General features: G+C 42.5%; 1 protein-coding gene across 5 annotated transcripts in view; it reads left to right on the forward strand.

The window, feature by feature from the left end:
• PRPSAP1 (phosphoribosyl pyrophosphate synthetase associated protein 1) overlaps positions 1–13,766 on the forward strand; it is a 51,600-nt gene extending 37,834 nt beyond the window's left edge. For all 5 annotated transcript variants that reach the window (XM_030208203.1, XM_030208200.1, XM_030208199.1 and 2 more), the window contains exons 9-11: positions 7,694–7,764; positions 9,299–9,445; positions 12,578–13,766. In XM_030208203.1, the coding sequence (XP_030064063.1) occupies positions 7,694–7,764; positions 9,299–9,445; positions 12,578–12,736 (377 nt within the window). In that variant the 3' untranslated portion in view covers positions 12,737–13,766. The remainder of the gene's footprint in view (positions 1–7,693; positions 7,765–9,298; positions 9,446–12,577) is intronic.
• Positions 13,767–14,135: the final 369 nt, after the last annotated feature.

Here is a 14,135-nt window from a genome sequence, read left to right on the forward strand (position 1 = left end):
TGAAGTTCTTTCCTTTTAGATGAACCAGCTTCACCTTCTCTGATGCTCAGCTTGTCTAGAAATACTGCTATTAATAGTAATATACATTTTCCACACATAATTTGTGTGCCCTGTCCACATGTTCTGTTGAAGAACTGAATGCCAGGAAGTATTTTTTCACAGAGAGAGTAGTGGATGCTTGGAATGCCCTCCCGTGGGAGGTGGTGGAAATGAAAACAGTAACGGAATTCAAACACGCGTGGGACAAACATAAAGGAATCCTGTTCAGAAGGAATGGATCCTAAGGAGCTTAGCCGAGATTGGGTGGCAGAGCCGGTGGCAGGAGGCGGGGATAGTGCTGGGCAGACTTATACGGTCTGTGCCAGAGCCGGTGGTGGGAGGAGGGGCTGGTGGTTGGGAGGCGGGGATAGTGCTGGGCAGACTTATACGGTCTGTACCAGAGCCGGTGGTGGGAGGAGGGGCTGGTGGTTGGGAAGCGGGGATAGTCCTGGGCAGACTTATACGGTCTGTGCCAGAGGCGGGGATAATGCTGGGCAGACTTATACGGTCTGTGCCAGAGCCGGTGGTGGGAGGCGGGGCTGGTGGTTGGGAGGCGGGGATAGTGCTGGACAGACTTATACGGTCTGTGCCCTGAAGAGGACAGGTACAAATCAAGGTAGGGTATACACAAAAAGTAGCACATATGAGTTTATCTTGTTGGGCAGACTGGATGGACCATGCAGGTCTTTTTTTGCCGTCATTTACTATGTTACCTGTACTTAGAAAATAGCCTGTATCTGAAAAACGTTATTTGCAAATATGTGGCACCAGACACATGCACATAACTTGAATACCGGCATTTAATTGTGTTCTTGCCCCCTGAATCTAGACAGCTTATTGAATTCATCCCCTCGCTCTGGGACTAGCTAGGGTTTGGCATTATGGGTAGCTGAAGGGCGCTTGTTAACTTGCCTGTTGGCGGTTGCAACATTGTTTGGGACTGTACTGGAGGAAACCGGGAGTGATCATGGAGGATCTGCATATTAGTTCCATGAGAGCAGACCGGGAAGATTTTCTACTTGCAGTTTTTTTCCAACAGCTCAGATGGGATCTGGTGCCGTGTGCCTTAGTTTGTAACTGCCTTTTATAGGCCCTGAATCCAGAAACTTAAGTGTCACTTTGTATGACTTTTTCCCTTGCCCTATCAACCATATGCCAGTTGGGGAACTGAATGCAGGTACCACATGACACTGCCACAGAGTCTAACCTAATCCATTTCTTTCTGGTGTGAATAAACAGTGCATAAAAATGTATTTATATTTTGCATATTCTACCAAAATGTTTTTTTGTTTTTTGTTTGTTTTGCTTTGCTTATGTGCTTCTTATGCTTTTGCTGTTAGGCAAGTGGCGAGCTCCATTCCCTGGTTTAGCATTACCAAGTACGAGAAGTGTAAACTTTTTTTTTTTCCTTTTCCTTTTTTGTTTTGCTTTATTCCTTCTGTTTTGCACACCGTAGGATGTTTGCTGTGAAACTTCTTTTAATATTTGTTTGCTTCTGAGTGTTGTGCTTTGCATGTGACTAACCCATGTGCCCAACCAGATCCTGTGTGCTCATTTTCATACGAAAATAAGATAACAGCAAGATATAACAGTTCATCATACCAACAAAGTGATAGATAGCTGTTCTAAGGAGGTTGATTAGTTACTGTGTGGGTGTGACAACGTGAACAGGTGCAAGGGCGAGGCACACAGTGGGTTAAGGTAAACAGAAAATAATATTTTATTAAAAGATGCCAAGTAGGGGAGGTCCTGTTCAGTTCACAGGTAGGGGAGAAAATAACTTAAGCTGGTCCTTATATGTATGAACGTCGTTTCGTGGCCTGCTCTTGCAAGGCCACGGTGTGAAGTACGGTCTCTCAGCAAAGCAGCACACTCTGCTTGACTCTGGTCTGGGGTCCCAGAGTTACCAGTACGTAATGTTGGACAGCAGCTAGCTGGGTCAAAGATGTAGTTCTCCAAAGTCTCAAGTTGAACGTGGCCTACCTGACTGTCGCAGTTGCAGTTCACATATACATGGTGGAAGAAAGTCCCTCTGAGTCTCCTCAACCTAGCTGTTCCCTGCATTTTTATACGCCCTGAACCATGGCCACTTGTTCCGCCCAGGTTCACGTCCCCTCTGAGTGTGAATATGAGGTTTAAGGTGGTTCTGCCATTAGGGAATGTCATTAAGTGGGAGTGGTAGCTTCCTATAGACTCCCTCACATGGTACCACCTACTCACACACATTTGGTCAAGTTTGAGTGGGGCAGCTGACCATGAGCAAGCCATTTCCTTTTTTCTATGAATTAGTAGAGAAGTAGGTTTAAACTGGTTCAAAAAAAAATTCCATTGTAAACAATATCCAGTGCTTATGTTAATGCTTTGCCAGGCCTCATTGTCATGCTGTTTCGTTTTCTGATGCAAAGGGGTCTGGGGATATTGGAGACCCACTGGGATTAGCATCTTTCAACCTTGACTGGGCTGACCAGGAGAAAACAAACCCTCAAATTTTAAATAAAATTAAAAAAACTGAAGTATAATTTAATCATGTTTCGGGTGGAAGAAGTAAAAATGACAGTTTGGAACTTTGCGGTAGGGAGGGGGTGGATGTCTCTTGCTTTATGATAAGTTAATGGGTGAAAGACTGTGCTTGTGGGAGTTTTGTTAGAGGGAAAGGGAAATGGGACTTGATATACCACCTTTCTGTGGTATTTTGCAACTACAGTCAAAGCGGTTTACATATATACAGGTACTTATTTTGTACCTGGGGCAATGGAGGGTTAAGTGACTTGCCCAGTGTCACAAGGAGCTGCAGTGGGAATCAAACTCAGTTCCCCAGGATCAAAGTCCACTGCACTAACCACTAGGCTACTCCTCCACTAGCAACATTCCATGTAGAATCTCAAACAGTAGCCAACATTCCATGTAGAATCTCAATTAGTAGCAACAGAATCTCAATAGTAGCAACATTCCATGTAGAATCTCAAATGGGGAAAGGGAAATGGGGACTTGATATACCGCCTTTCTGAGGTTTTTGCAACTACATTCAAAGCGGTTTACATATATTCAGGTACTTACTTTTTTGTACCAGGGGCAATGGAGGGTTAAGTGACTTGCCCAGAGTCACAAGGAGCTGCAGTGGGAATCGAACCCAGTTCCCCAGGGTCAAAGTCCACTGCACTAACCACTAGGCTACTCCTCCAGCTATAAAGTCGTTGACTTCTTTAGGCTTCTGCTTTCCGAGTGTCTCGGAGTTGGCAGTTATGCAAAGGCCATGCTTATAGCCTCTGGCGAGAATAGCAGAGGGAACAGCTGCTTGGCCAGAGATGTTTACCTGTCTGACTTAACAGCTAAACAGTATGGAACAGAAAAAAAATCCTAAAGTGGAATAATGAACCCTTGATTCTTTCCCACAACCATCCTCTTCTATGTGCCCTGTATGTGATGAGCGTTACCAGACCGACACGGTTCTTCTGTGTTTGTGGGCTTGGTGCTGGCTTGGGTGCCAAATAGGTCTGGTAGATGACGGGAACAAATATGTTGTACGTAGGAATTAGAGATGGAGGTATGAAGCTGAATTGTTCTGTTAATGTATTTTTTATTGAACACAAAAAGGTTCTAGGTGTGGTCTTGGCAGCCTTAACAGTTTTATATCTGCATTTAAGGTTTTCTTTGCTATAATGCTTTACACAGATCTATACAGTTGGATTTATTCAAGTCCTTTCCCATGGTTATAGCATGTATGTGTATATATTTATATATGTCTGTTTTACGGGTACCTATAAATTGGTCGAGAGGGTTAGTCATTTTCAGAGCAGGAAGTTAGTTTACAATAAATAATTAAGCAGCTATTTGGGTTGTGATGCCAGCTGGAGATTGTGATGTATCTAGCTCCTTCTAAGGCCCCTCAGCAGATTGCTAGTGGGGCAACCTACCCACTTAGTATGTTGCCGCATTGACAGCACATGATGGGTTTCTACAAGTCATCTTTCACTCAGTAGCAGAAATCTCGACTTCACCCAAGTGTTTCCTGTTTGCCTGTGGAGTGGGGAGGGATCAGGATATTCGCAGAGAACTGTGTCACATTCTGTGCCTTAGACGTAAGAAAAGCCATGTTGAGTCAGACCAAGGTCCATTGAGCCTGGCAACCTGTCCCCTGACACTGGCTAGTGGATTAATTCTTTCATAGCTCATCTGAAGGGGTAAACAGTGGCCTTAGTCAACCTGGCTAAAAAAAAAACGTTTTATGGAAATTTTCTCTGAACTTGTCTAAACCTCTGGCATAGTGGGATTTGGAAATCACCTTGAACATGTCATCATCCAGCAACAGATGCCTCAGTTTACTTAAGCTCTGCACTAAAAATACATTAGAAACAAGCAGATTAAAAACTTGAGTTTAGGAAGCGTTATCTCCTACCAAAGAGCAAAATACACAAAAAGCTTTCTCATTTCTGTCTCGGGGTGGTGGGAAGGCTTCGGTAATTGCCAGAATCTGTTGAATGCAGGATACATTTTTTTTTTTTTAAAGTAATCACCGGGACCTGATGGTATTCATCCCAGAGTATTAATAGAACTAAAAAATGAACTTGCGGAGCTACTGTTAGAAATATGCAATCTGTCCCTAAAATCGAGTGTAGTACCGGAAGACTGGAGGGTAGCCAATGTTACTCCGATTTTTAAGAAGGGTTCCAGAGGAGATCCGGGAAATTATAGACCGGTGAGTCTGACGTCGGTGCCGGGCAAGATGGTGGAGGCTATTATTAAGAATAAAATTGCAGAGCATATACAAAAACATGGACTGATGAGACAAAGTCAGCACGGATTTAGTGAAGGGAAGTCTTGCCTCACCAATCTAATGCATTTTTTTGAGGGGGTAAGCAAACATGTGGACAATGGGGAGCCGGTTGATATTGTATATCTGGATTTTCAGAAGGCGTTTGACAAAGTGCCGCACGAAAGACTCCTGAAGAAATTGCAGAGTCATGGAATCGGAGGTAGGGTATTATTATGGATTAAGAACTGGTTGAAAGATAGGAAGCAGAGAGTAGGATTGCGTGGCCAGTATTCTCAGTGGAGGAGGGTAGTTAGTGGGGTCCCGCAGGGGTCTGTGCTGGGTCCGTTGCTTTTTAATGTATTTATAAATGACCTAGAGATGGGAATAACTAGTGAGGTAATTAAATTCGCCGATGACACAAAATTATTCAGGGTCGTCAAGTCGCAGGAGGAATGTGAACGATTACAGGAGGACCTTGCGAGACTGGGAGAATGGGCGTGCAAGTGGCAGATGAAGTTCAATGTTGACAAGTGCAAAGTGATGCATGTGGGTAAGAGGAACCCGAATTATAGCTACGTCTTGCAAGGTTCCGCGTTAGGAGTTACGGATCAAGAAAGGGATCTGGGTGTCGTCGTCGATGATACGCTGAAACCTTCTGCTCAGTGTGCTGCTGCGGCTAGGAAAGCGAATAGAATGTTGGGTGTTATTAGGAAGGGTATGGAGTCCAGGTGTGCGGATGTTATAATGCCGTTGTATCGCTCCATGGTGCGACCGCACCTGGAGTATTGTGTTCAGTACTGGTCTCCGTATCTCAAAAAAGATATAGTAGAATTGGAAAAGGTACAGCGAAGGGCGACGAAAATGATAGTGGGGATGGGACGACTTTCCTATGAAGAGAGGCTGAGAAGGCTAGGGCTTTTTAGATTGGAGAAGAGACGGCTGAGGGGAGATATGATAGAAGTGTATAAAATAATGAGTGGAATGGATCGGGTGGATGTGAAGCGACTGTTCACGCTATCCAAAAATACTAGGACTAGAGGGCATGAGTTGAAGCTACAGTGTGGTAAATTTAAAACGAATCGGAGAAAATTTTTCTTCACCCAACGTGTAATTAGACTCTGGAATTCGTTGCCGGAGAACGTGGTACGGGCAGTTAGCTTGACGGAGTTTAAAAAGGGGTTAGATAGATTCCTAAAGGACAAGTCCATAGACCGCTATTAAATGGACTTGGAAAAATTCCGCATTTTTAGGTATAACTTGTCTGGAATGTTTTTACGTTTGGGGAGCGTGCCAGGTGCCCTTGACCTGGATTGGCCACTGTCGGTGACAGGATGCTGGGCTAGATGGACCTTTGGTCTTTCCCAGTATGGCACTACTTATGTACTTATGTACTTATGAACTGGTGATGTGGGTTGGATTACAAACACTACACGCATTTAAAATGGAGAATTTTTATATAATCACCAGTTGAATCGATGATCACAAAACTCACACTGACATTATAAACCAGCAAAGAAGTGAGTCCAAAACCTTTGTTGCTATCCGCAATATCTAATCTGCAATACACTTTTGAAGGAGGAAAAAGACTTCAGTGGCTAGTAAAATTCCAGGTACTAAATTAAGTTGCCCATTGCCCAAACCCTCAAAATTCACTCATCTGAAGATCCATTTTTGTATAAAATATGGAAGTGGGTTCTTGGATTGTGGTTGATATTGTTTAATTTATAACTAAACAAAGAATGCTATCTTCACTTAAATACATTTTTGGTTAGAGCACCTTACAGTGCCTGTAGTAACTGCGTAAAAATGGCACTGTCACGCTTCGCACAAAACACTGGATAGTGAGCCCTTGGGCCACTGCCGAGGGACGGCAGCGGTAGAAGGAACACTCACCCCACACTAGCACAGGCAGAGCTGACGTACCTGGATTTGGCAAGGTCTCTTAGGCAGGCAGCAAGATGAAGCAGAAGTCAGGTCCAGGCAAAAGTTCAAAAGGCAGGTGGCAAGCAAAGTCTAAGTCAGGTCCAGGCAGAAGTCTCTTTGCAGGCGGCAAGCAAAAGCAGTAGTCAGGTCCAGACAAAAGTTCAAAAGGCAGGCAGCGAGCAAAAGCAAAGTCAGATCCAGGCAAAAGTTCCAAAGGCAGGCGGCAAGCAAAGTCTAAGTCCAAGTCCAGGCAAAGTTTCAAAAGCAGAATACTGAGGGTAGCAAAGGGAGCGCAGCAACAAACACTCGCAGAAGAAACACCTCTGAAGACCTCTGTTGCAAGGCAAACTAGGGAAGCTTCCAGGAGGTTAATAAAGGCCAACAGCCAGGGAGTACACCAGGTATGGAAACAGCTCAGTTCCAAAAAGTCTCAAGACCAACTGGCAGGCTAGAAAATCCAGACCGGATCGGCATGACTTCTGAAACCGGGAAAGCCACAAACAGACAGTCCATTGCACCCACCAGGTCTGACCACTAGAGGTTGCGCTGAATGAGAGCATGCCACCGAGGCAGAGACATAACAGGCACAGCGGTGTTTGAATAGTAGGGCTGGGGTGAGAGGCTGAGGGATTTAGGGGTTGGAATAGAAATTTTGCTTTTAATGTGGGATGGATGATAGTTTCCATCTTGAGAGGGCGAGATGGTGAGGCTCTTTCTGTAGAGAAGGAACAAAGCATTGTCTGTCGTTTTATAAATTTTGTTTTGTTTTGCATCAGCTGCACTTTGTGAAAATCCCTTTTTCCTAAAAACAAATATGCACACCCCCACCCCCAATATTCCCATGAACTAGTAGGTAAATGAAAATGAGTCTTTACCCTCTGCTGTTTTCTGAATTTGTCTTGCTTTAACCAGCATGTGTGTGCTTACCGAGGAAGGGCTCCGTTTTGATTCTGACCAGGTTTCTCTTGTTTTTTCAAGTGATGATAGCCAAAGAAAAGCCTCCCATCAGTGTTGTCGGCGATGTTGGGGGAAGAATTGCCATTATCGTGGTAAGAGTCTGACAGTGGAATTTTTTTTTTTTTTTTTTTCTGATGAGGAGGGGCTCTTGATTGTCACAGTAGGGTAGGTACCCACAAAATGTGCCTGCCAATGCCTTAAGAATAACAGCATCTTAGAATACGTACTGGTGATCACTGGAGAAAATGATCACACATAGATTAACTTGCATGCCTCATGGCACCTTTCAGTGGACATGGGAACATTGTATGTGCTACCCATTGGGTACATTTTGGTGTGTGGAGAATAGTGGGTTATCTAGCACAGTGTTTCCCAAGTCCAGTCCTGGAGTACCCCTTTGTCAGTCAGGTTTTCAGGATATCCACAATGAATATGCATAAACTTGATTTGCATATACTGCTTCCATTATATGCAAATCTCTTTCTTGTATATTCATTGTGGATATCCTGAAAACCTAACTTCCCCAGTTGTAAAGGACTAAAATGCAAGCTGATGCATGCCACCACCTTCCCTTACATAAGCACGCAATTATGGAATGCATTGCCCACAGACCTAAGAGCAATCGATGAAACAACTATCTTCCGCAAATCTCTGAAGACATATCTCTTCAACAAGGCCTACAATGAGAACCTTTAGCCACACTAATCCACCTCACCAACCCAATCAGATAAGAAAGCCCACTTCGATAAACTCCCTAATCACTCTCTCCCTTCGTCTTTCTTCCCTTACTTAATCTGCACAAAACTAAATGTATCGGTTATCATGTAATGACAATGTTACAAAACTATGTAAGCCACATTGAGCCTGCAAATAGGTGGGGGAATGTGGGATACAACTGCAATACATAAATAAATAACTGGCAAGGGGTACTCCAGTGTTGATTTACACCTTATATGTGTGTAAACAAAGAAACTGACACCTATTATAAAGAAGAATAATCAAAAATTTTTATTTTTTTCAACTGTCCTCCCTTGGACAGAGGCAGCATGAGAACATCATACAGGAAGCAAAATATATATTTACCATAACAGCATACACAGAAGGAAAGCTAGCTCATTTTGCTTAAGTTACATTCTCAGTCATACCTCTTATATAGTCAACTTTTGCTACCTGCACCTAGTTTCTGCATGTCAGCAACCCATATCCTTGAAGCCTGCCTGTTCTTTCTTTTCTTCCTTATCTACAAATGCCAGCAACATTCTTTCTGCCCTAGCACAGACTGTCTCTGTTTCACACAAGGTTACCCAGCTCCAGGCTGATTCTATGACTCCCTTATTATTTTCACAGGTTTATGACTCGTAGCTCTTTTGCCTTAATGCTTGCATTCCACTGACCATAGGAACTTTTCTATTTTCTCATCATATTTAACACACCAGAAATGGACTTGGGAAGCACTGATATGCAGCACAGCATGCAAGATACTTTCATTAACACTGTCCAAATACCTCAGTGTTCTGCAGTCCATAGCACTGGGATCCCACCCCTATAACCTTCTGAAATTTACTAAAGTTGATGGATACATTTGTATTTTCCCTTTGCTTATTTTGCCTACTGGTTAAATCTCAGGATGACATCATAGATGACGTGGAAAGCTTTGTAGCTGCCGCAGATACACTGAAAGAACGCGGTGCTTATAAGATCCTTGTGATGGCCACCCATGGCATCCTGTCAGCAGAAGCGCCCCGTTTGATTGAGGAGTCTTCCATTGATGAGGTATTGGCTCCTTTGCTGAGCAACCAAGAGGAATGAAGATAAAGGGTTTTTTTTTGGTTTGTTTTTTTAATCTGAAGGTGTAAAATATATAAAACTAGTAAAAATGGCCCGTTTCTGTAGGTAAGGAAACGGGCGCTAGCAAAGTTTTCCTCCCTCCCCCTCGCTCTCTGCCTGTGTCCCACGGCCCCGTTTCCTCCCCTCCGACGCCCCCCTGCAAAATCGCCAACCCCCCTCTCCCCCTCTCTTACCGGTGTCCCGGCGCCAGCATTGAAGAGCGAGCAGGCTCAGCAAGTCTGCTGCCTTCCGTTCTCTTCGCTCTGACTCTGGTCCCGCCCTCATTTCCTGTTTCCGCAAGGGCGGGACCAGAGTCAGAGCGAAGAGAAGGGAAGGCAGCAGACTCGCTGAGCCTGCTCACTCTTCAGTGCTTCCAGGCCAGTGATGTCAGTGCTATCTACTGCACGACGCAGACCACCTCCGGCGGAAGACACAGTTCCAGGCAGCTTCAGAACGTTGGAGGTGAGAATTATTATATAGGATATATTTATTTTTTAACTTTCAATGGCTATCTCATAGTTGCTGAATTATTTGATTTCTGGTGGGGATGTGAATAGATTGACAATATTGAGTAAGGGGGAACGTAATAAAGAGAAAAAATTATTAATTGCCACATAGCCCATAAACAGTGAGAATTCAAATATACAGAGTAAGATGCCTATAACTTCTAAGGTATTTGCACTTATCTGTACCAGTATGACAAATCACTTTGTTTAAATATATATATTATGTGTTTACATTTTTTTTTTTTTTGTTACATTTGTATTCCGCACTTTCCCACTCATGGCAGGCTCAATGCGGCTTACATGGGGCAATGGAGGGTTAAGTGATTTGCCCAGAGTCACAAGGAGCTGCCTGTGCCTGAAGTGGGAATCGAACTCAGTTCCTCAGGACCAAAGTCCACCACCCTAACCACTAGGCCACTCCTCCACTCCATTTGTTTTATTCATGCATTTTAAGAATGCATGTCGAGTACATCCATCTTATTTTATTTTTTTTTTTTTTGAGGGGGGGGGGGGGAATTTAAAACTTTTATTATAGTTTGTACGATGTACAGTTGTGGAACATCACATGTACTACAAAACCAGCTCCGAGGTCAAAATACATCCTTCTTTTTTGTTCAGGAAATATGAACAAACAAAAATACAAAAAAAAAAAAGAGAGAGGGGGGAAATATAGGGAAAAGACCTCAGCAATAGGGTAAGATCTTCCAAACAAATAAAGGTATTTTAAAAAGAAAAGAAAAAAAATCTTCAAGCCAAGCATATGGCAAAAATATAAAGATAAATCCTTATCCTTTTAACCTACCTCCCTTTCCAAAGTCATAGGAATAACAGTAACAGGAAACTTATGATCAAGGAAATCCTTCAACTGAGGAGGGTCATAAATATGCAGGGCCCGATTATTCAAAGGATTTATACTTCTAACTTTGAAAATTATACTCATAAATTGACCTGTTTGAAAATTGGCTACGGCTGAGTACATAAATATTTGCTCAAAATTTCATGAAACTCTTAAATGTAGGAGCATAAAAGTGGGTGGTAACAGGGGCGGATTTAGGGCGGGGAAAAGAAGTTAGAAGCTTAGCATTGATTTTCAGCACTAGGCTCATAAATCCAGGCGAATGAACAGCAGACCTAAATTTCTGAGCATAAGTTTTAACCTCCTAAATTAAGATACATTTTCAGCTGAAAACTTACGCTCTTAGGTTTGGCTGGAGAAAATTCACTTGTCACCAAGTGTATCAACTCTGTCAGATTCTTATGATTATATTTAAGGAGGAAAAGCCTCAGTTATCACTGAAGATGCTCATTTACTGATTCTGGAAGTAACTATTTCCAGTCATAGAGGCATCCAGGTCTCCTGAAGAACCATAGGGCGAAATGGATCCCTGTTGGGACTGTCAACGTTAAGTGTGTCTTTTCTTCCTGTAGTGGTAATAATCCACAGTTCGATGAAGTTCAACATGTGCATAATTTAAGAAGTGTTTGGTAAAATTAAGAAGCGTTTGAGAAGGCATGTCATGGAATCCAAATGTGTATAAGCAATATTTTAGAAAAATCTTAAATTTATAAAAAAAGAAAAGAAAGATATAAGGAGATTGACTAGAATAAATAGTTTAAATAAAAAGGAGGTTTTTGCTGATGATAGAAAGACTTGGATTCTTCTATGACTGGAAATAGTTATTAGGGATAGGAGATCCACCTGGGTGGATGAACAACAAAATCCCACGGAAGGAATACACAAAGAGGAAGTGGACCAATGACTCCAGAGACTGGAGCAACTGCGTTGGACAAAACAAACTTTATTGCAGACTTGACACAGATCTGTGTTTCGGCCACAGGCCTACCTCAGGAGTCTTTGATAGTCTGAGCTCGGATGTGGAGTGCTGGTGTAAGAGGGGGAGGTCTTTAAAAAGACCTCTGTGTTTTGAGATGAAAAACAGCGCTTAACGTCGCTTGTATCCACTTTCAACTTGTAGATACAAGTGACGCCAGTTGTCCCAGTCCCTGGAGTCATTGGTCCACTTCCCACTTCTTCTTTGTGGAAATAAGTTATTTCCAGATTCAGTAAATAAGCATCTTCAGTGATAACAGAGGCTTTTCCTCCTTTAAATATAATCATAAGAATCTGTGAGTTGATAACACTTGGTGAAAGTGAATGTTCTACAGTTGAGAATTAAGTATTGGTACATTTTATATTAGAAAAGTATCTCCAGTTTTGTGGTTATACTTAGCTTTGACTGAAAATAAGGCACTCATTTTGGAGGCTAGCCAAGAAGCATACATTTAGGCTTGGCATTTTCTGATTATCGGGCCTATATATTTTAAATGCATTTGGAGCAGTGAAGTAGGAAGACAAAACCACTGCAGCATTAGGGATGTACATTTCTTTCATTTTATTCACGCAAGTAAACGTCTGTGTATAAAAAGGAATTTACACACAAAAACTGAATTTACTTGCATAAAAAATGAAAATTATTAGCAAAAATGAAATGAACAAAATTTTGCCTATGTGCATCTTTGTTTTCCATTCTTCCATGCAAGATTTTTTTTTTCTCCCTGTGGTCCTTTACAGGTGGTGGTGACAAACACAGTTCCTCATGAGGTGCAGAAGCTTCAGTGCCCCAAGATAAAAACTGTGGATGTGAGTCTGATACTGTCTGAGGCCATCCGGCGGATCCACAATGGCGAGTCTATGGCCTACCTCTTCCGCAACATTGCCGTGGATGACTAGTTAGTTTCCTCCTAGTGCCTCCAGAGTCCTAAGGCCCTCTAGTGGGGAAAAGGAGGAAGTGTGCATGATGAAGCGATGCCGTATGTTCTGTACAGATCACACACTATTTTCATGTTTTTGAGAGATGTTGAGAAGAAAGAAGGAATGCAGAGGGGAAAGGCCATTTTCGCAGTTTCCAAGCACAGGGAAAACAGTAGCACGAGCTATGTCTGAGCTGCTTAGAGCAACGCAAGATGTTGGGAGGTGCCTTTCATTGATTAGGTGTTTCTTGGATATGAAGGATGGCATGTGAGAGGTTACAGGCATCGGTAATAGAGGGGGAGAAGGAACATGTTAACTTGAAAAATGAGTCTCCTTGCTGTGGCCATATGGTAGAGGAGGCTGGAAGCTGCAGTGCACAATGCTGACTGGTATTAGGACAATAGTTCTCAACCCAGTCCTCAGAACACACCCAGCCAATCGGGTTTTCAGGATCTGCATGATGAATAGACAGGAGACAGATCTGCGTATAATGGAGATATATTCAGATCTCTCTCCTGCCTATTCATCATGCAGATCTTGAAAACCCGATTGGCTGGATGTGTCCCAAGGCCCAAGTTGAGAACCTACATTAGAGTCGTCAAGCATAGGTTTTACCCAATATCTCATGTTGGCACAGAAGGGCAGTGGAATGTCTGATGCATGGAGTTATATGCATTGCATAACCTGCAGATCTTCAGGCCCATGAAGTTGATTTTCTTTTTTGCCCTGTTAGACATCTGCTTGTTTTTTGTTTTGTTGTTTTGTTAGAACAGTGCACCCGTTAACCATCAATCAAATGATTAAATCCAACTGGACACTGTTCCTGTTGGACTTTTAGAAGCAGACACAGGCCCTTATGTGCTTAGGAAAGCTTTGCATAGTGTTCTTCAGACTACTGTACTCTTTGAGACAGTAGCTGCATGTTTCTGGTGTGGAAGAATAATGTAAATATCTATGTTATGCTGTCTTTGTTTAAATACAATCCAATTAAAGAAGTAATTGAATTTGCTACCTGAAATTTAGAATGTGGTCCTCCTGCCCACAAGGTAGTGCTGTGGCACTGAAACGGTAAATTTGGTAAAAAGGACAAACTTGCATACAAGCGTCTATATGTGACATCCCGAGATTTCATCAAGCTGTGCGAGAGGTGTGGTAGCCGTGTTAGTCTTCAGGTTATCAATAGAAATCAAACAAAATAAAACATGGAAAAGAAAATAAGGTGATACCTTTTTTATTGGACATAACTTAATACATTTCTTGATTAGCTTTCGAAGGTTGCCCTTCTTTGCTGTGCAAAATCCAGCCCACAGTCTTTTGCAGTGTTGGTCAAAGTACTTAAGTAAAAATAAATATATATTTTAATACTTAAGTTAAAAGT

This window comes from Microcaecilia unicolor, chromosome 6 (assembly GCF_901765095.1).
Source record: "Microcaecilia unicolor chromosome 6, aMicUni1.1, whole genome shotgun sequence".
In the NCBI taxonomy this organism is placed as follows: Eukaryota; Metazoa; Chordata; class Amphibia; order Gymnophiona; family Siphonopidae; genus Microcaecilia; species Microcaecilia unicolor.